Genomic DNA, 23,120 nt, shown 5'->3' with positions numbered 1-23,120 from the left:
TCTATTTTAAACAATGATATCTGTTTGCCTCCAACTATTGTGGCCAATATGGCCAATATGAAAATTGTAATGTTTCCTCTGATGAAGGGTTGAGCACGGTATCCCATAAGAAGAGGAAAGCACCCACAATAGTAGAGGAAGGAGCCAGTAGCAAAAAAGTTCTTGCTGCAGTCACGCCAATGTCGACTGACAAGGCAAAACATCCTGAACACCCTTCTTGCTACGGGGGAGACTTTCGCGTCTTCATGATGCCCGGATATAACGATCTCAACCTTGTGGCTATCACAACATCCCTGCATAAAAGCAATCCTGGGGTAACCAATGTATTTCGTGTTCGCACTAACCGGATACGAATCACCGTTAGCGACCGAATGCAGCCGAACGCTATAGCAGCTGACCCACAATTTACCGATCATTATCGGATGTACAACCTAGGTGGAATAGTCGAGGTAGCAGGAGTCGTGGATGACCTGGATATTGCATCCGAAGAACTGCTAAAGTTAGGAATGGGTGCTTTCCGGACTCTTTCCACTCCATGAGTGCGGGTGATTGTGGTGAAGCCACTTTACTCATCTTCCACAGTAAACTGGTAAAAGAAGTACACGGTAACAAAATCAAAACGCGTTACGTTTGAGGGAACTATATATTTGCGAGTAAAGTCTAATGCTTATGAACTACTTTATATACAAAAACAGAATAACGCAGAAAAAAACATAACATATTTTATAACGTTAGACAACAATTGAGTACGCCTAGATCAATCATAGTACTGGGAATTGCAAACAGTTAAAAGAACGAGCACAACCTGGAGCTAACGCAGTAAAACGATCTTTCTGCACTTGGTGGACCTACTACTATTCCTAGTTTCTTGGTGTATGAAGGACTTTGCATTGTTATTGCAAGACCCTTTGTTCCCAAGGTTCCAACATCCGTCCTCAGATTGCACTGCAGCGCCATTTAAATACGCTCAATGTAAAATGTCATTGGGATGAACTAAAAGAGTGCCTGGTGTACAAGAAGACGCAAAATGAGATTAATAAGCCCAGTATCAATTTTCGCAAAAACTTCTGCGATTTTCGTAAAAAGTTTTGCGATTTTTGCAAAACTTCTGCGATTTTCGCTAAAACTTCTGCGGTTGTCGCAAAAACTTCTGCGATTATCGCAAAAACTTATGCGATTGTCGCAAAAACTTCTGCGGTTGTCGCAAAATCTTCTGCGATTTTCGCAAACACTTCTGCGATTTTCACATGGTACAGTCGTCAACTCGTACGACTTAATAACATACCCATCATGGGTTCAAGCCCCAAATAGACCGTGCCGCCATACGTAGGACTGACTATCCTGCTATGGGGGGAAATCAATAAGTCACTGAAAGCCAACTGAAACCAACAAAATCGCAGAAGTTTTTGCGAAGATCGCAGAAGTTTTTGCGAAAATCGTAGAAGGTTTTACGAAAATCGCAGAGGTTTTTGCGAAAATCGCAAAACTTTTTGCGAAAATCGCAAAACTTTTTGCGAAAATCGCAAAACATTTCAAGAAAATAGAAAAAAAGTTTTTGCGAAAATCGCAAAAGTTTTGCGAAAATCGTAGAAGTTTTTGCAAAAATTGCAGAAGTTTATGCGAAAATCGCAGAAGTGTTTGCGAAAATCGCAGAAGTGTTTGCGAAAATCGCAGAAGTTTTTGCGAAAGTCGAAAAACTTTTTGTGAAAATCGCAGAAGTGTTTGCGAAAATCGCAGAGGTATTTTGCGAAAATCGCAGAAGTTTTTGCGAAACTCGCAGAAGTTTTTGCGAAAATCGCAAAAGTTTTTGCGAAAATCGCAGATTTTTTCACGAAAATCGAAAAAGTTTTTGCGAAAATCGCAGAAGTTATTGCGAAAATCCGGAAGTTTTTACGAAAATCGCAGAACTTTTTGCGATAATTGTAGAAGTTTTTTGCGAAAACCGCAGAAGTTTTTGCGAAAATCGCAGATTTTTTCACGAAAATCGAAAAAGTTTTTGCGAAAATCGCAGAAGTTTTGCGAAAATCCGGAAGTTTTTACGAAAATCGCAGAAGTTTTTGCGAAAATCGCAGAAGTTTTTGCGAAAATCGCAGAAGTTTTTGCGAAAATCGCAGAAGTTTTTGCGAAAATTGCAAAACTTTTTGCGCAAATCGCAGAGGTTGTTGCGAAAATCGCAGATGTGTTTGTGAAAATCGCAAAAGTTTTTGCGAAAATCGCAAAAGTTTTGCGAAAATCGCAGAAGTGTTTGCGAAAATCGCAGAAGTGTTTGCGAAAATCGCTGAAGTGTTTGAGAAAATCGCAGATTTTTTGCGAAAATCGCAGAAGTGTTTTGCAAAAATTGCAGAAGATCATGCGAAAATCGCAGAAGTTTTTGCGAAAATCGCAGAAGTTTTTGCGAAAATCGCAAAACATTTCACGAAACTCGCAGAAGTTTTTGCGAAAATCGCAGAAGTGTTTGCGAAAATCGTAGAAGTTTTTGTGAAAATTGCAGAAGTTTTTGCAAAAATTGCAACAACTTTTTGCGAAAATCGCAGAAGTTTTTGCGAAAATCGCAGAATTTTTTTGCTAAAATCACAGAATTATTTTTGCGTAAATCGCAGAAGTTTTTATGAAAATTGCAGAAGTTTTTGCGAAACGCAAAACATTTTGCGAAAATCGCAGAAGTTTTTGCGAAAATCGTAGAATAGTTTGCGACAATCTCAGAAGTTTTTGTGAAAATTGCAAAAATTGTTGAGAAAATCGCAAAAGTTTTTGCGAAAATCGCAGAAGTGTTTGCGAAAATCGCAGAAGTGTTTGCAAAAATCGTAGAAGTGTTTGCGAAAATCACAGAAGTTTTTGCGAAAATCGCAGAAGTGTTTGCGAAAATCGCAGAAGTGTTTGCGAAAATCGCAGAAGTGTTTGCGAAAATCACAGAAGTTTTTGCGAAAATCGCAGAAGTTTTTGCGAAAATCGCAGAAGTTTTTTGCGAAAATCGCAGAAGTTTTATGCGAAAATCGCAGAAGTTTTACCAAAATCGCAAAACTTTTTGCAAAAATCGCAACACGTTTTGCCAAAATCGCAGAAATTTTTTGCGTAAATCGCAGAAGTTTTTATGAAAATCGCAGAAGTTTTTGCGAAACGCAAAACATTTTGCAAAAATCGCAGAAGTTTTTGCGAAAATCGTAAAATAGTTTGCGACAATCTCAGAAGTTTTTGTGAAAATTGCGAAAATTGTTGAGAAAATCGCAAAAGTTTTTGCGAAAATCGCAGAAGTGTTTGCAAAAATCGCAGAAGTGTTTGCGAAAATCGCAGAAGTTTTTGCAAAAATCGCAAAAAGTTTTGCGAAAATCGCAGAAGTTTTTGCAAAAATCGCAAAACTTTTTGCGAAAATCTCAAAACTTTTTGCAAAAGTCGCAAAACTTTTTGTGAAAATCGCAGAAGTGTTTGCGAGAATCGCAGAAGATTTTGCGAAAATCGCAGAAGTTTTGCGGGAATCGCAGTGTAGCATATCTGCTATACAGAACTTATTATAATACACACTATCAGCTATAGACACATTGTAACACATTTTAGAAAGCCAAACCACACCTTTGTTACACATTCATTATAACACATTCAGCAAATCAGATCATACCATAGCACCGCAACCGGAAGAGTTCAGGCCGTCCATTTGAACAAATAACAGACGTGACACACTTATCAAAAACAACCGAAACGGGCAACATAAGCAATTCAAGCGTTACTGCAGCAAAGTGGACAAACAGAGAACGCATAGCAACTTATTGCTAAAAGCGCAGTGTAGGCAAAGATCGACGAACGCACCCGTTCTTTAGCTAGAACAGTTTATACTTTCCAGAACCTTCGTAAAAACATAGACACCTCACTCCAATATAATGTATAAATTGCATCTCATATCAATAACCTTTAATTAGGACAAAAACACATTCCAAAACCAAATGTACGAAACTTATTGAGTATAAATAAAACCAAATCCGACCGTGGCAGGTCAGATTCGTTCGGACTGCCAAGATAGGACGTTACGCTTCCTAATACTTCGCCTTCCAACTTATTTCAAGAGTTTAGTTATGTCCCCCTACCCAAGGTAAGACTTCTAAACTCCAACGTTTCCAGTAAGGGAAACCTCCTAAAGGTTTCTATGATAGCCTGGACGATCAAGTGTTGAAAAGTCCGCTTCGAACAAAAGTGTTATTCCACCTCGGCTCATGTCAGTAAAAACTGACCTACCGCGACGGTACTTGAGGTACAGCTGAACGCTCATTACAGCAGAAGTTTTTGCGAAAATCGCAGAAGTGTTTGCGAAAATCGCAGAAGTTTTTGCGAAAATCGCAGAAGTTTTTGCAAAAATTGCAAAACTTTTTGCGAAAATCGCAGAAGTGTTTGCAAAAATCGCAGCAGTTTTTGCGAAAATCGCAAAACTTTTTGCAAAAATCGCAAAACTTTTTGCGAAAATCGCAAAACTTTTTGCGAAAATCGCAGAATTTTTTGCGAAAATTGCAGAAGTTTTTGCGAAAATTGCAAAAGTGTTTGCGAAAATCGCAGAATTTTTTGCAAAATCGCAGAGGTTTTTGCGAAAATCGCAAAACTTTTTGCGAAAATCGCAGAAGTTTTTTGCGAAAATCGCAAAAGTTTTTGCGAAAATCGCAGAAGTGTTTGCGAAAATCGCAGAAGTTTTTGCAAAAATCGCAGAAGTATTTGCGAAAATCGCAGAAGTGTTTGCGAAAATCGCAGAAGTTTTTGCGAAAATCGCAAAAGTTTTTGGTGAAAATCGCAGAAGAGTTTGCGAAAATCGTAGAAGTTTTAGCGAAAGTCGCAGAAGTTTTTGCGACAATCGCGGAAGTTTTGGCGAAAATCGCAGAAGTGTTTGCAAAAATCGCAGAAGTTTTTGCGAAAATCGCAAAACGTTTTGCAAAAATCACTAAACTTTTTACGAAAATCGCAGAAGTTTTTGGAAAAATCGCAGAAGTGTTTGCGAAAATTGCAGAAGTTTTTGCGAAAATCGCAGAAGTTTTTGCGAAAATCGCAGAAGTTTTTGCGAAAATCGCAGAAGTTTTTGCCAAAATCGCAGAAGTGTTTGCGAAAATCGCAGAAATGTTTGCGAAAATCGCAGAAGTGTTTGCAAAAATCACAGAAGTTTTTTGCGAAAATCGCAGAAGTTTTTGCGAAAATCGCAGAAGTTTTTCCGAAAATCGCAGAAGTTTTTGCGAAAATTGCAGAAGTGTTTGCGAAAATCGCAGAAGTTTTTGCGAAAATCGCAGAAGTGTTTGCGAAAATCGCAGAAGTATTTGCGAAAATCGCAAAAGTTTTTTGCAAAAATCGCAGAAGTGTTTGCGAAAATCGCAGAGGTTGTTGCGAAAATCGCAGAAGTTTTTGCGAAAATCACAAAACTTTTTGCGACAATTGCAGAAGTGTTTGCGAAAATCGCAGAAGTTTTTTGCGAAAATCGCAGAAGTGTTTGCGAAAATCATAGAGGTTTTTGCGAAAATCGCAGAAGTGTTTGCGAAAATCGCAGAAGTTTTTGCGAAAATTGCAGAAGTGTTTGTGAAAATCGCAAAACTTTTTGCGAAAATCGCAAAAGTGTTTGCGGAAATCGCAGAAGTTTTTTGCGAAAATCGCAGAAGTTTTTGGCGAAAATCGCAGGAGTTTTTGCGAAAATCGCAGAAGTGTTTGCGAAAATCGCAGAAGTGTTTGCGAAAATCGCAGAAGTGTTTGCGAAAATCGCAGAAGTTTTTGCGAAAGTCGAAAAACTTTTTGTGAAAATCGCAGAAGTGTTTGCGAAAATCGCAGAGGTATTTTGCGAAAATCGCAGAAGTTTTTGCGAAACTCGCAGAAGTTTTTGCGAAAATCGCAAAAGTTTTTGCGAAAATCGCAGATTTTTTCACGAAAATCGAAAAAGTTTTTGCGAAAATCGCAGAAGTTATTGCGAAAATCCGGAAGTTTTTACGAAAATCGCAGAACTTTTTGCGAAAATTGTAGAAGTTTTTTGCGAAAACCGCAGAAGTTTTTGCGAAAATCGCAGATTTTTTCACGAAAATCGAAAAAGTTTTTGCGAAAATCGCAGAAGTTTTTGCGAAAATCCGGAAGTTTTTACGAAAATCGCAGAAGTTTTTGCGAAAATCGCAGAAGTGTTTGCGAAAATCGCAGAAGTTTTTGCGAAAATCGCAGAAGTTTTTGCGAAAATTGCAAAACTTTTTGCGCAAATCGCAGAGGTTGTTGCGAAAATCGCAGATGTGTTTGTAAAAATCGCAAAAGTTTTTGCGAAAATCGCAAAAGTTTTGCGAAAATCGCAGAAGTGTTTGCGAAAATCGCAGAAGTGTTTGCGAAAATCGCTGAAGTGTTTGAGAAAATCGCAGATTTTTTGCGAAAATCGCAGAAGTGTTTTGCAAAAATTGCAGAAGATCATGCGAAAATCGCAGAAGTTTTTGCGAAAATCGCAGAAGTTTTTGCGAAAATCGCAAAACATTTCACGAAACTCGCAGAAGTTTTTGCGAAAATCGCAGAAGTTTTTGCGAAAATCGTAGAAGTTTTTGTGAAAATTGCAGAAGTTTTTGCAAAAATTGCAACAACTTTTTGCGAAAATCGCAGAAGTGTTTGCGAAAATCGCAGAATTTTTTTGCTAAAATCACAGAATTATTTTGCGTAAATCGCAGAAGTTTTTATGAAAATTGCAGAAGTTTTTGCGAAACGCAAAACATTTTGCGAAAATCGCAGAAGTTTTTGCGAAAATCGTAGAATAGTTTGCGACAATCTCAGAAGTTTTTGTGAAAATTGCAAAAATTGTTGAGAAAATCGCAAAAGTTTTTGCGAAAATCGCAGAAGTGTTTGCGAAAATCGCAGAAGTGTTTGCGAAAATCGTAGAAGTTTTTGCGAAAATTGCAGAAGTTTTTGCGAAAATCGCAGAAGTGTTTGCGAAAATCGCAGAAGTGTTTGCGAAAATCGCAGAAGTGTTTGCGAAAATCACAGAAGTTTTTGCGAAAATCGCAGAAGTTTTTGCGAAAATCGCAGAAGTTTTTTGCGAAAATCGCAGAAGTTTTATGCGAAAATCGCAGAAGTTTTACCAAAATCGCAAAACTTTTTGCAAAAATCGCAACACGTTTTGCCAAAATCGCAGAAATTTTTTGCGTAAATCGCAGAAGTTTTTATGAAAATCGCAGAAGTTTTTGCGAAACGCAAAACATTTTGCGAAAATCGCAGAAGTTTTTGCGAAAATCGTAAAATAGTTTGCGACAATCTCAGAAGTTTTTGTGAAAATTGCGAAAATTGTTGAGAAAATCGCAAAAGTTTTTGCGAAAATCGCAGAAGTGTTTGCAAAAATCGCAGAAGTGTTTGCGAAAATCGCAGAAGTTTTTGCAAAAATCGCAAAAAGTTTTGCGAAAATCGCAGAAGTTTTTGCAAAAATCGCAAAACTTTTTGCGAAAATCTCAAAACTTTTTGCAAAAGTCGCAAAACTTTTGTGAAAATCGCAGAAGTGTTTGCGAGAATCGCAGAAGATTTTGCGAAAATCGCAGAAGTTTTTGCGGGAATCGCAGTGTAGCATATCTGCTATACAGAACTTATTATAATACACACTATCAGCTATAGACACATTGTAACACATTTTAGAAAGCCAAACCACACCTTTGTTACACATTCATTATAACACATTCAGCAAATCAGATCATACCATAGCACCGCAACCGGAAGAGTTCAGGCCGTCCATTTGAACAAATAACAGACGTGACACACTTATCAAAAACAACCGAAACGGGCAACATAAGCAATTCAAGCGTTACTGCAGCAAAGTGGACAAACAGAGAACGCATAGCAACTTATTGCTAAAAGCGCAGTGTAGGCAAAGATCGACGAACGCACCCGTTCTTTAGCTAGAACAGTTTATACTTTCCAGAACCTTCGTAAAAACATAGACACCTCACTCCAATATAATGTATAAATTGCATCTCATATCAATAACCTTTAATTAGGACAAAAACACATTCCAAAACCAAATGTACGAAACTTATTGAGTATAAATAATGTCATCAAAAATTACTATCCAACGGGGAACAGAAAGGATCGTTCGTTTGTATCCCGCGTGTGTAAGTGTGGGTTTTTTTCGTATCTTTACCTTTCGTTTCATGTACCCTTCCTCCAACGTAGTCCTCCCAAGTAAAGTTTATGTTACTTTATCTTCCCTGCACTGCCAAAACGCCAGTTATGTCGAACTCGTCTTTTTCCGTCCCAGTCCTTTGCCCCACTTTTCTTCCGTATCTCTTCTGCACGGACCGTTGACAGGATTGATACTGCCGAATAACGAGCGGAATAAGAAACTGACCTGGCTTGAATTTTTCGGTGAAAGTTATGACACCTTTTTCACATAGAAAAGCTAGGAAAACGAAAGGATGGAGAAAATGGACTAGATATTAAACTAGATTCAAACTGGACAAGAAAAAAGCGAATGAAGAAATAACATTACCCGGCGCATATGTCTGTGTATGTGGGTATCAGTGCGAAAGAAGTAGGGGATAATGAGGCAATTTTGTCTAGCTAAGGATTTCATGACAGATCCAGCATGATTTGCAACGTCTGTGAAATGTTTGCATCGTGAACGATGAAATAATTATCATATGGGGAACAAATAATAAATAAGAGCTAGCAGATAGATTGACCAGATATTTCGCACAGTTGCTCTACCGCTGTACCTAGTCAGAACATTGTCAAAAGAATTTATCCATATTGCCCTGTGCTCCCATTATTTCAAGACAGTTCTACATAACATTGTTCGCTATAGTCAACACTCCCAAGCAACCAACCCAAATCATCGTCCGTCGTCAAGGTCGTTTGACAGTATATTATTTCAAACTGTCAAACAACCCAAGGGACACAAACCACACGTCGTATCCTTTCGCAAACAGGGACAAAATCCTTTCTGCGTGTCGAACATTGGAAACAAAAGTTAAATACAGCACGCTTGTTAAGAATGAAAATGGAAATTAATTCATGATGTGTGCACACCCCGGTTTCTCCCCCGTCTGAGGTTAGTGTCAAATGCCAGAGAGAGAGAGAGAGAGAGAGAGAGAGAGAGAGAGAGAGAGAGAGAGAGAGAGAGAGAGAGAGAGAGAGAGAGAGAGAGAGAGAGAGAGAGAGAGAGAAAGAGAGCATACCTCATTTCACACAAGTCATTGCACTTCCCGGGGTAAAGTGGGTGGTTTCACGTGTGCCACCAGTGTGCCACACTTACGAAGATAGACGCAATGGGACCGTGTGGGTCGTCCGGCAACTTGCCACACCGGTACGATGAAGGTTGACAAAACTCACAGTTCTAATGAAACGACGAACTCGGGGGTGTAACTTCTCCTCCATTGGTCTCTCTGCACCATCAAACGGGTCGCACAAGTGTGGGAATGAATTTTAACCCGGAAGCAGACCGTAGTCAGAAATGGGCTTTTGTGACGGGCGGCATACAACAATCAAAAGAGCATACAACCGGCCCTCCCGATCCAGGCCATCGGATGGGTCGTCTGGTGCCATTGTGTCAGCAACGGAAGCGACAAAATGGTACGAGCTGGTGTTGTGGTCTACACACGCCGGAACGTCCTCCACTCGAAAGTACCCAAATGCTGGCGAATAGTTTTCGGAAGAGCTTTGGTTCGTTCTTTCACACCCTCGGTCACAGGCATGGGTGGGTCACCCTTTTACTAGATGCCAATAATATGCAAATCATTTGAAGTTTGTTACTTGCCCGACCTTTTCTCCTCTGTCTCTCGCATACACACTCGCTTGGGAAGCTGGAATTGCTGGAGTTCCATGTACAGCAGAGACGATGCCCCACCACACTCATATAATTACGCCGAAGAGAATGAATTTGAATATTGGCATTTGGTACTACCACCGTACATACATGAGCCTCGACCACTCGACAAATGACCACGACAAATAATGAAATAACATCATGTGCACCCACCATCACCGTCAGCACGGCTTGTGCAGCTTCCGGGCGAGGTTATGCTGGAAAATTTCCTCCTTTTTGTTGTTATTGCTTCGTTTCTGTTTCTGTAATACTTGCTCTCTCCCTCTCTTGTTTGAATCATACTAACCGTGTTCCGTTATTTTGCATCTCTTTTCCCAAAAACACCAATAGATCTAACGGACAGCATACGGGCCCGAATGCAAATCACTCGTGGCACAGTTGGTTGCGGAGCAGTCTGAACTCGATCAGCCGGCAGCAGCAGCAGCACATCGCCGATCGGACAGGTGATAACGTGCGAGGCGACAATGGGGACGGCCATGGCGATGGGATCGCACCAGAGGATGGTACCGACAGTGCCGGTGGCCCCCTGCCCCGGTTCGGTAGTCGATGGGACGAGTGCAGCGTGCTGGAGGAGGCACCCACCGATATCACCACCGTGGACGAGTATGGAAAATTCGATTTCCAGGTAAGTCGAAGCCGAAGAGCGCTGGGGATTCTCACAATCTGGGTGACTCATACATAATCCGAAATCGTACACGTTTGCCCTCACGTTTCTGCAGTAAAACTTACTCCACCACCACCAAACCGGGCCCAAGTGTGTGGATGAGAGCTAAGGGAAGATGATTGGAAATTGTCCTTTAATCACTTCGATTTCTTATTAGCACGCTCAACACCCTCTGCCGTCCGCCTTGTTAGCATTTCCGCCTCGAGGCACCGACTCCGTGCGAGCTCAAACTTATCTGAGTATGCAAATTGTTGAGTGGCTGACAAAAATGAGCCGCATGTGAGTGCGAGGAAAATATTCATGTATGCGCATAATATTCATAGCTCTATCTCCATTCGGTTGGGTAGGCCGAAGAAGTGTGGCTACGGTTGGGAGTGAAGTATGGATAGCGTCACACGAATCATCCATTCTAGAGCGGGTGAGCGCTTGATGCTGGAAAGATTAGGGTGCACAAGCGATCGGTTTGAGAGTGTTATCTCCTTCCTTTTTTTCGCGCCTTTAATGCAAGTTTTTGGGTATGTTTTAAGGCTGTCAGCGAGGTAGAATAGGAGTGAACGCAAGATTTAGTTTCCACAACAAGTCCAAGAAAACCGTAAGGAAAGTTTCCGTAAGGGAATTGTTTTCCGATCATTGTTGTCATTCACCCTCGGGTGGATACTTAAAGAGATAGAAAAGAAGGGATAGAATGAACAAAATGTCTCAATTGGAAACTTTCAGCATGTTTGGCATTATGCAAAACCAAATTACTAATCACTGTTGGCCACAGAATCATCTCATTAAATTAATCTAGAACCACAAACAAGTTTGTTACATCTTCTTACCTGATGAGCGCACTCAAAGCATACCTTTCATATGAATCAGCAGTGTGCGTTTAAATTATATATGATTAATATACACACATATAGCACTATTTTACATAGAAAACATAATATTGTGCAAATAGAACAAGTCCTCAATGTTACTTTCTTCACATTTCTACCTATAACTTACATCAGTAAAGGAATAACTCGCTGATGTGAATGCGATTGATGTAGCATCCCTTCAATAAATGTCATTGCTGTATGGAAAATACAGTTGAGCACTCTTATCGAACTGCCCGAGCAAACTAGTGACCGCAACATTGCGCCCATTACTAAACGGATGACCGAACAAACCATTCCGTTGAAACCTTGGAAATTCCGACGGGACCGCTCTGACCGGCCGGTCACGAGCGTTGATTTTTACCCCTTTTGTTACCCACGGCAGAATGTTGTAAGCTAGGAGTTTCTACTGACAACACATTACGCTTTTAGCAATGGACCACAGTTCGTACCGTCGGAGGGACACGCACCGACCTGATTCCGCGAGCCGAGCGAGGTTTAAACATTCCCACGACCGCAACCGTTGTAGTCGTTGAGTTGGTTTGTGGTTTGACTGTGTGCGAATAATGTAAAGTACTACTTATTAAGGACTAACAACGACAGTACATACAGCTATTTTTGTTATGTTCAAGACCATCGTAGTCGGTTTGCGGCGAAGACGAGCAAATTATGAAATATGTGGGCACGCGTTTGTTGTAAAGAAGATTCACCTTTTCGGAGAGTTTTTATACACAATTGCAAATGAAAACAATACCACCACTCTTTTAACAGTGCAGTTGCTCAATAGAATGAGTTTTGTTCTTATAATCTTTTTCATAAGAATAGTAATATATTTATTTCCGATCGATGCATGGTTTCTTTAATAAAGTTTGTTTGACAAACTTCCTATCTGCTACATGAGGCATTTACAAAAGGCATGCCAATATCATGCTTTGCGGGCATCATTATCGTGCGTACAGTCATCAACTCGAACGAACTCAATAACATGTCCATCGTGGGTTCAAACCTCGTTACAATCGTCGCCCTCAGAAAGGATTTGACCTATCCGGCTGCGTGTTACTAAGGCGTTATCCATCAATTACGTTACGCAAACATTTCGAAATGTTACCACCTCCCTTCCCACCAGTGGCGGATCTAACGGTAGGCGGACTAGGTGGTCGCCTGGGGCCCCGTCGATTTTGGGGCCCCGTAGATCGCCATTCTATAGTATGCCGTATGGATAGAGAATTAGCGGCCAGGGCCCCCGGAAGGATGGCCGTTGGGCCCCGAGGCTGGCGAATCATTTGCACCCCCCCCCCCCCGTCAGCAAAAAAAAATTAGAACCTGTTGACTGATGATCGAAGGGGACCCCGATGGCATTTCAAGTTTACTATACTGTTCAAGTTCAATATCCCATCAGCAAGTATAGTGCCGCTAATACCCCCACCCCCCTCCCGCCCCAAGAACATTTACCATTTACAGGGGGCCTCAACTCGTCTTTCCGCCTGGGGCCCCCGACACCCTTAATCCGCCACTGCTTCCCACGCTAGTGTAACAAACTGTAACGTTCGAAGAAACATCTGTAATAAATAAATAAGCATCGATCATCACGACCAATGTTTGGCGTAAGTTAATCTATATGCAGTTGCTAATGTAGAGGCAAGGAACGTAAATAGTTTGTTATCATTACATTGAATTTTTTATCTAAACTCTGTTGCAATGCATATAATTTAAACCCGGACATGATGCCCGTGTTTTTCAACTATATTCGTGACGTACGAATAAAAACGTGTTAAATTATTAAGCCGGTCTCGTAGTACAGTCGTCAACTCGTACGACTTAACAACATGCCCGTCATGGGTTCAAGCCCCAAATGGACCGTGCCGCCATACGTAGGACTGACTATCCTTCTATGGGGAGATCAATAAGTCACTGAAAGCCAAAACCCACAAGTAGTGTGGTACAGGCAGGCCTTGACCGGCAACGGTTGTTGAGCCAAAAGAAGAAGAAGAAGAAGAAATTATTAACTTCAAGTTTCGTTTTGTGCACGCTCTAGCTCTTTTTTAAGGAAGGCGTTCAATTAGCTTCATTCACTTATAATAAAATTACATAATAAAATATCAAAATGTCAAATATCGCATGAAGCATGTTTTTAAAATCTCTCAAACCTACTGCAGCGATATTCTGCAATCAAATGTCGCCGTTTAGCATTATGTTCTGCATTTCATTTTACAGCTCTACGCACGCGTTTTACGGTTTTGCTCAGTTCTATAATCGCCTCACCCGACGACTCGTTCCTTCTCGCACTCCCAAATCATGATAATGTGCGCCACTGCCGTTTAGTTATTTATTAATGTACCAGCTATGTTGCGGTGCTCGACACATAAATCAGCGAACCAGTGGAATTGGAATGCAAATGACTGACATCGTTTTGCCACCTTGATTGACTGGCTGTACTGTATCGTGTAATTGCTTCTGTCTTTCGTTTTTGTTTTACACTAAAGCTTCATCCTACACACAGTTCTCCATTCGAGATCGAGATGAGCACGCCAAACGTGCACCACTGCGTATACGGTGATTGAAGCTCTCACTACGATGGGCACACGTTCGGTCGCGTCCAAATAATGACACGATCAGCACGCGGAGTGAGGGAACACGGCATGCCGGTGATACTTAGCGCGCACCCAATTTCGATTGCTCGCTAATTGCTAGCACAGCTCAAGTGTTATTACATCGGTAAATCATGAATCCAACCCCCACTGCGGTGGTGAAGACAGCAGAAGGCGGCGTTAGTCGATCGTAAAATGGGTTAAACGTTTTGCGACCGTTTAACTGCCAATTTGCAATCGTCGGCAGGCTCGTCAACGGTTTAAACCGTTTGATGGGAATTAGATGTGGTTCTGAAACCGTTTCGGTGCCATTTGACATGCAGAGCGTGTTAATGTATTTGAATCAGGGTTAGAAGATTACAGGATACATAATTAGTAGTAGCTCATACATTCTTCCTCTTTAAATATAGGCTAATATAAATTACAATGTAAGCAATATAAGCTTGTAAACTTCATGTTTCATTTAAATCCTCTCTTCCACAGCCGGAATGGATGAAAACCAAGGAATACTGGGATAAAGATTTCGAAACGCGCTATGAAAAGCTGCAAAAGGATCTGAAAAGGCCACCCCTAAAGGTAAGAAGAGTGACACTTCTATCTAACACATGTTGCTGATAATTTATACAATTTAATGATCCAACTTGTCCTGATTAACAGCATTTTCACACTTTCCTCATTGAATTTCATTTTCCCTATCTCTCTCTCTCTTTCTTCTTATCGCAAAGATTGTGGTGGTTCCGCATTCGCACAATGATCCTGGATGGCTGAAAACCTTCGTCAACTACTTCCAGTCAGATTCGCGCCAAATTCTGAACCTGGCCGTCACGAAAATGCCCGAGTACGGCAACATGTCGTTCATCTGGAGTGAAATCAGCTTCCTGCAGCTGTGGTGGGATCAGGCCCATCCGACGAAACAACGGGTAGGTGTTGCAGTGGGTGGCATGGGTGGGGAATTTCTTTTTGGTGGCTTTGGTCCAGCTCTGTATTGAGGATTGTTGTTATTATCAGAGTGGTTATGATAGTATTTCACAATTTGATAACAAAGGAGAGAATAGATTGTAGACCAAAACCAGAACATATTTACTTGCTCGTATCGCATCGTAATTGAAATGAACTTTAAGTTGCATTGGTTTAGACGTGTTTGATAGATTTAAAATAGCGTTCTTTGGATTGAGATTGAATTTGTATGAGCATGTTTTACTATTTCTGTGAAATACAAAATAATGTTCAGTCAAAAGTATAATGTGCTTCACTAATAACGAGAATGGCGTTTGTGTCCTTCCACTAATATGGAGCCAAAAATCCTTCTGCGGATGTTCGTTGTCATCTGATTGATTCTGTGATTGTTTAGGAATGCTCCTAGTGCTAAAATAGTCATTTTATAAAAAAAAAGATCCATCGAAGTCGCTTTTGCAATATTGGCTCCCAGGCCAATGGAAATGCTATCTCCCCTCTAACAAGAACTGACTAATCGGCCATGCAGTAGTAAAACAATTCTAGAAAACCTAAATAAAGCCACATCGGTTGTTATGCCAAACGACGAACAAGCGTTTGAATTTAACAGTCATTACCATTTTGTTTTACTCAGACCAACCCAAAGCATGTTTTCAGAACTGCTGCGATGTAAAGGGCAAATGGAATTTCTAGCTAACGAACCGAATTTTATGCTTACAGCTAAATATTATTCTCGTGCGGCTTTTCCGTGTAAAGTATTCATACAGAAAAAGCAGCGAAAAAGATTTATAATTCCGCACAAACTGGTTAAAATCGTTTTATTATTAAACGGAAATCACTCAAATGTAGGCAGCCTATCAAACATATCCACTTCGAGGAAGAAAAAAAAAACATATTTATAAACCCTATGTTACAATCACTCATACAATACAACACGGACGTGTCATTTCACTTGCAGATACTAAAGAAATTGGTACAATCTGGCCGATTGGAAATTACTACCGGAGGCTGGGTGATGACGGACGAAGCGAACGCTCATCTGTACGCAATGGTTGATCAGCTAATTGAAGGTAAGTTGCATCATCAAACTCAAATGCTATTCGCTTACGAATTCAAACGCTCTAATACACTTCCCCTACTTCCAGGACACCAGTGGGTAAAGGCGAACCTAAACATAACGCCCAAGACGGGCTGGAGTATTGATCCGTTCGGGCATGGCAGTACGGTGCCGTATTTGCTTGCTGCTTCCGGTTTCAAGGGCACGATCATTCAGCGCATCCACTACGCCTGGAAGCAGTGGTTTGCCCGCCACCGGTACGGAGATTTTCTCTGGACGCCGTACTGGAAAAATCCATCGGACGGTGGCGCCAGTCAGGCGCGCGCTCACAGCATGCTAACGCACAACATGCCGTTCGACATCTATTCGATCAAGCACTCGTGCGGTCCGCATCCATTCATCTGTCTGAACTTTGATTTCCGGAAGATCCCGGGCGAGTACACCGAGTACTCGATCAAGGCGCAGTTCATCACGCCGGAAAACATCGAAGCCAAGGCGGACCTGCTGATGGAGCAGTACTCCCGCACGGCCTCGTTGTTCCCGCACAACGTGGCACTCATCCCGGTCGGGGACGATTTCCGCTACAACAAGGAGAAAGAAATGGAGCAGCAGTACACGAACTACAAGAAGCTGATCGACTACATCAACGAGCATCGGTCGAAGTACAACGCTGAGATCAGCTTCGGCACGCCGGTGGACTATTTTAACGCGATCCGCGAACGGTACGATCGGTTCCCGACGCTCAAGGGCGACTTCTTCGTGTACGCAGACATCTTCAACGAGGGCCGGCCGGCGTACTGGTCCGGTTACTTCACCACCCGCCCGTACTACAAGATACTGAGCCGCGAGCTCGAGCACAACCTGCGCAGCCTTGAGATACTGTTCACGATCGCGTTCAACCGGGCGCGGCAGACCGGCAGCTCGAACGCGTTCAAAATTTACGAAAAGAACTACGAAAAGATGATACTGGCGCGGCGCAATCTGGGGCTGTTTCAGCATCATGACGCCATCACCGGCACCTCGAAAGCGAACGTGATGCGCGACTACGCGCTGCGCCTGTTCGAGAGCATCCAGGACACTGTGAAGCTGCAGGAGAAAACGATCGAGCTGCTGGTGCAGCGGAAACCGCACGACCAGCAGCAGCACGGCTTCCTAATCGGCGAGCTCGAGCGGGACAACTTTGGCAAGCTGCCGCGCAAAACGCCCATCATCGTGACGGAGGGCCGCAGCACGGACTTTATCGTGTACAATGCGCTCGCCCAGGAGCGACTAGAAGTCGTCACGATACGCACGCTGACGCCGCGCGTCAAGATACTGGACGCGGCTGGCAAAGCGATCGACATCCAGATCAACCCGGTGTGGAACATTACTGAGACGTCGTACACGTCGCGCAAGATCGTCCCCTCGGACAAGGAGTACGAGGTGATGTTTGTGGCCCGGCTGGCGCCGCTCTCGCTCACCACCTACACGGCGGCGTACGACGAGGACGGCTACCAGGGCAAGATGGCCACGCTGTACTGTACGGAGTGTCAGGACGAGAAGACGAAAGCGTTCGAGGTGCGCACCAAGCAGCCGGGCGACATCCAGCTGGAGAACTACAAGATGCGGCTGCTGTTCGACGAGCAGAGCGGCTTCCTCAAATCGGTCACAAAGAAGCACATGGGCAAGCAGATCCAGTGCGCGATCAAGTTCGCCGCGTACAAGAGCGCCCAGTTCCATTCCGGCGCGTACCTGTTCAAGACCGATCCGGAGCAGCGCAACTCGGAAAAGGACGTGCTGGAGCAGTACAGCGACATGACGATCCTGATCACGTCCGGCCCGCTGGCCAGCGATGTGACCGCCATTTACGGGCCGTTCCTAGCGCACACGGTGCGCATCTACAACTCAAACAGCGTGCTGGATAGCGCGATCTACATCGAGAACGATATCGACTTCGAGGCACCGCCGAAGAACCGCGAGACGGAGCTGTTTATGCGCTTCGTGACCGACATCGAGAATGGCGCTAGCGAAAACCCGGAGTTTTACTCCGACCTGAACGGCTTCCAGTACCAAAAGCGCGTCAAGGTGTCGGCTATCGGGGTGGAGGGTAACTACTTCCCGATCACGTCCGGCGCCTTCATCCAGGACGATCGGATGCGGCTGACATTGCTGACGACGCACGCCCAGGGTGCGGCAAGCCTCGAGCCGGGCCAGCTGGAGGTAATGCTCGACCGGCGCACGTTGTACGACGATTACCGCGGCATGGGCGAAGGTGTGATCGATAGCCGGCTAACGCGTCACCGGTTTTGGCTGACGCTAGAAACGATCGACGCACAGCAGCCACCGAACGTGGAACCAGCCGCACCGAATGGGCAGGAGGAACAGGAGCCGCAACAGCAGCACCAGCAGAAGGAAAGCAGCACCACTACCTCCGACCCGTACCAGCTGCCCAGCATCTTTGCCAATGCGCTAGCGAACGGGCTCAACTATCCGGCCAACCTGTTCATCGTCGAGCGGTACGACGAGAGCAATCAGCTCGAGCTGAACCGAGCGGTGCGCCTTCTGCGCGTCCAGTTTCCTTGCGATCTGCACGTGCTGAATCTGCGCACGCTCACCGAAAACAATCTGCCCCTGTTTCCCTCCAGCTCGGCGCTGCTCGTACTGCAGCGGCAAGGGTACAGCTGTCGGATAGGCGGCGAGGAGATGATCGGTTACTTCTGCGGTAACGGCAGTAGCAGCAGCAGTAGTAGTGGTAGCAGCAGCACTAGCAATCCTGCCAACAATGCTGTCATCGATGGCGGCGGCGGTGGAGAAAGAGAAGGAGGTGGTGGAGATAATGAGATCAATCAGCATCATCCGACGGAGCCACGGGAGCTGCAACTGTTCCGGCGGTTACGAATCGACGCGATCCAGGCGACCTCACTGACCGGGCTGCATCCGGGCGAACGGCTCGCCTCCTTCACCGACATCTATCTCGAGCCGATGGCACTCAAGACATACAATCTGACCTTTGCAAAGTAAAACCCACATTGCACTGACGAACCCCCCCTCCCGCAGATAGGAGGGGGGATGAGTTCCAAAGGGCAGCATCGCGTAAAAGCTGACGCGCGCATTCCAAGCATTCCACAGTCGAAAGGGAGAGTATCCTCAACGGAAAATGGAAGATGGTAGCAGCCGGCGAAAGGGATGAAGAAATAATCCTCTTCGGGCATCTCTAGGACATAAAACAAGAGAAAACTCCTCAGCGTGTGTGTGTGTGTGTTTGTATTCAATTAGTCAACAATTAGGAGAAACGGTTGGCCACAGACACAAGCGCCAAGACGTTAGACCACACATGACCACAGTAAATATCACTAAACGAATGGAATCTCACAAACAACAATGGATGGATAAAAAGCTCTCTTAACTTCGTTCTCTGTCCATCTTTACACAAAATCTTTCTTCTCTCTCTCTCTTTCTCTCACTCTCTCTCTCTCTCTCTCTCTCTCTCGCTCTCTCTCTCTCTCTCTCTCTCTCTCTCTTTGTCCCTTCCAAACTCGTAATGCAGTTTACGAGAATAGTTAATTTTAATGGAATATTTTTAACGATCTGTTCGGGTGCGTTCGTGTGCATGTGTATGTGTTTGGACAAACCCGGAAGCGTATCCTGTTGGCAGGATACTAAACTAATGTAGCAACGCATACAAGCACATACGAAACGAAACCATCATCATTCGTTCTGTCCTTTTACTCCCCATTTAACAAGCGAAAAGACAAACGCGCCTGTTGGACACATACACACAGAGAAACTGGAACTATACTTTCCATCCATAAGAAAAACATGACGCTAGTGTAATTTAACGTTAGGATAGTGTGTAATCGACAAGGGTTCACACCAAACCAAGGACCCGGATTGAATCCCGGATGAGCGAATGGATGGATGGATGGATGGTTGGATGGATAGTTGGATGGATATGCAGGGCAATTAAAGAAAACACAGATAAAACTAGGCATGTTATTAAAATGATAAAGCAAACCACAACACTAATTTAATAGCACGTGGTAGTTCACACACACAGAGAAAGACACACTCACACAACTAAATACACTTAGTGAATAAAAAAACACTACCGACAAGTGGGATAACTTACACAACTAGCGCGTGGGAAAGAATTTAGGAAGTGTAAAACAGTAGCTTAAGAAATAAGTAAATGATTGTGCAGTGACAGGAGGCAAATGCATGGTGCAGAAAGTAGGTGAACATGACAAAAGTATTGTAAAAGAAATGAAAAAACACGTGTGAGTGTGTGTGTGTGTGCAGATGTGTACTGTTAGACATACTGGACTTAGCGAAAAACGAATGGAACGAACTTATACAATTATATAGCAAACAAACAAAATGGCCCAAATATGCAATGGGCCCGGAGGGTGCTGTTGTAGATTATATTTATGTATTTTACTACCTAGTTACGTCCACATACTTGTCATGACTGTTCCGTTCTTTTTCCGGCGAATGATTAACAACACGCTTTAACTGCCTTGATTGAAAAATATTATTTTGGGATGTACAACACACGCTTGTTCGAGTTTCCTCCGGTTCATTCCATTCCAAGGACACACAGCCTAATACACCGCTACCAACTGTGAATTAAACGGTAAAGAGTGTTCCGTTCCGTTGAGGGGTCGTAGTGCAGGGTTGTCAAATCGTAGCTCACTACGGCTGATGACTGTTCTTCAACACCGGAACACTTTTTACATTACCCGGTACAAATCGCCTCTAGTATTAGCACCCGTTCAAGGACAATAGTTATTTGTTTAACGCTTTTTTCACCTTCTTGCTAAGTCCATCTTTTCTTACGATGTTAGACAAAAACTAGAGAAATCTGTTGTAAAGCTTTAAGTTTAAGCAAAATTAATTGGTTGACCTCGCGTGCACCTTTTTGTCTACATTTTTACTTTTTTATTGTTGTTACAATTCGATACAGGAACAAACACTCTAGCGCAATTGTTGTTACTCTTACTCAGAACAATACACTAATGATTTCCACCACCTCCCGTTCGAACGAGGGAATACGCTGACGGTATGTAATAAAGAAAGCTTAGCTGGCAGCAACAGCAGCAGCAGTGTAGTAGTGGTAGCCCTGCAATATGCAGTAGTTGATGGGTATAAAAAAAAATGTGAGGGAAAGTGCATCTGCATCCGCTTTGGGATTGGGATGGGAATTATCAGTTCCAACGCCCATGGTGCGATTGGTAGTTACATTCTCTGCGATATCTTTTAGTCACCCGGTTATCGTCACTAAGAAGAGGAAGCGACGAATGACCACAGCGTGTGTGGCAAGGGTTTATGATCGAGGAGTCGCGTGTTGTTCGCTTGATCTTTTTCCTTCCATCCACTTTGCGCCGACAAGGGCAATGTGGAAAAGGTGGGATCGATGTGACTTCCCGCATGGGTGGTAGTAGTAGTTGGGTGGGTTGGAGTTTAAGCTAACAAACCAAATTAAGCGAGAAACGAATGTGAATACCACTAATAATAGAGAGTTAATGGAAAACAAACCGGCATGGGGATGAATGATTGGAAGCGGAAAAAATACATTAAATGATATTTTAACAAAAAAAAGACTATTGAAACATTGCTTATATCGAAAGAAATCATTAACCGTGTAGGATATGTTGTATGATCTTGGCTTTATGATCTTGGCTTCTACAATTAAGAAAAAAAAATGACGGCAACAATAGTTTGATTCATATTCTGGACAGTTTCGAGTGTATGTTTCAAATTACGGACGTTTTGGTTTATACTCAGGACAGCCTTAAAATTTCATTTATAATCTTCATATTAACACGCACACTACACCTTTTTTTGTTTTTTACTTATATTTACGTCCGGACACTAAATTTTGAGAGTCAGTGTCCTCCTGGGTCGACAGGACTACGGTCATACTGACAATAGGGTTTGGGTGTAGTTTTCCTCTTGCATTCAACCGAAGTAGGGGAAAGCGGAGCAAAATGGACCGGTATAGGATGTTGATCTGTATCTTATTGATTAAACCACTTTTCATTGTTATTTTAACATCAATCTGACGCATAAGATGACCCATTAATAACAAATATATACGTTTAAAATGGATTTTAAAAATCAATGTTAAAAGTCGTGAAAATGTATTGTGTGGGGTAAAATAGTCTTGCTATGGGGCAAAATTGTCTTACACAAAATGTCAAAACACATCAAAACAAAGGGACAAAATGGACCACAACATTGAACTTCAGGCTTGGGCTTAAGCTCTTGCATCGCGGTAGAATTGTGAAAGTAGAAATTTAAGTTTAGTGTTTAAGTGTTTTGTTGAATTTAAGTATTTAAGTGATTTGTTGGGGCGGTCCCGTGGTACAGTCGTCAACTCCAACGACTCAATAACATGCCTATAATGGGTTCAAGCTCAGAATGGACCGTCCCCCCGTAGCAAAGGTTGACTATTCGGCTACTTGAATTAAGTCTCAAAGGCCGGCATGTCCGCGTAGGACGTTATGCCAAATAGAAGAAGTTGAATAATTTAGTCAAATGCTGGCATATTTCAATAATTCACGTGTTGTTAGTAATTTTTCCTGGCGATATAGTACATATACAGTACAGTTTTATTTATGTAAAGCTAGTGTATTGTAGCGACCCTAGCTTATACCAAAGCCTCATCATGTTGCTCCTGTCAAAACATAAAGACCATTTTGCTCCAAGCTGGAACGACCATTTTGCCCCAAGTGATACATTTTACAAACTTTAACATTAAAAAAATTAAATTAGATTAATATGATTACTTTTTTCACGTAAATCATAGATAATTATCATGTGCCTGGATACACTGTTTCTGTTGCTCTAATTAAATGTTAAATTCTTACGAAAGCTTATTTTCGAGACGGTTGCTGGGTTCGTTCGGTATTGGACTACGCCTGTGTAGTGTGGACTACTGCTGGAAGCATTGCTATGCAGAGATTAGAGAGGGGCTACAGAGGAAATTCACACGGGTTGCAGCGCGTAGATTTCTGCGCGGTTATAGCACTCCTGTACCCTCCTATCCTCTACGCTGCAGACTATTGGGCCTAACAGATATTAAATCTCGCCATTCAAATACGCAGTCCTACTTCATTTCCAGTCTGCTTTCTCATAAGCTTGACGTTCCCTCTCTCCTTTCTTCCCTTCCGCTTTATGTTCCATCGCGTCGTTTACGTGATAGACCTCCGATTTTCATCCCTCCACACCGTTC

The 23,120-nt window shown here is 42.9% G+C and overlaps 1 protein-coding gene across 1 annotated transcript; it reads left to right on the top strand.

Moving 5' to 3' along the window:
• The first annotated feature begins 248 nt into the window (after positions 1 to 248).
• LOC121590893 (alpha-mannosidase 2-like) lies at positions 249 to 19,253 on the top strand. Its single transcript, XM_041911035.1, has 6 exons — positions 249 to 499; positions 10,115 to 10,409; positions 14,380 to 14,472; positions 14,622 to 14,816; positions 15,809 to 15,920; positions 15,996 to 19,253. Exons 1-6 carry the CDS (start codon positions 249 to 251, stop codon positions 18,905 to 18,907), a joined length of 3,858 nt encoding a protein of 1,285 aa, XP_041766969.1. The 3' UTR covers positions 18,908 to 19,253.
• The last annotated feature ends 3,867 nt before the right edge of the window (positions 19,254 to 23,120 follow it).

This window comes from Anopheles merus, chromosome 2R (assembly GCF_017562075.2).
Source record: "Anopheles merus strain MAF chromosome 2R, AmerM5.1, whole genome shotgun sequence".
NCBI classification, from domain to species: domain Eukaryota; kingdom Metazoa; phylum Arthropoda; class Insecta; order Diptera; family Culicidae; genus Anopheles; species Anopheles merus.
Note: the sequence above shows the minus strand (reverse complement) of the source record. Positions and strands in the feature narration are given on the sequence as shown.

What these genes read in the sequence shown, in the direction of transcription:
- LOC121590893 (XM_041911035.1), top strand. Translation starts at nt 249, where the DNA reads ATGCCCGGATATAACGATCTCAACCTTGTGGCTATCACAACATCCCTG. An exon ending in GCATCCGAAGAACTGCTAAA is followed by an intron (nt 500 to 10,114) that starts GTTAGGAATGGG and finishes AAACACCAATAG; the next exon opens with ATCTAACGGACAGCATACGG. An exon ending in GGTTGATCAGCTAATTGAAG is followed by an intron (nt 15,921 to 15,995) that starts GTAAGTTGCATC and finishes CCCTACTTCCAG; the next exon opens with GACACCAGTGGGTAAAGGCG.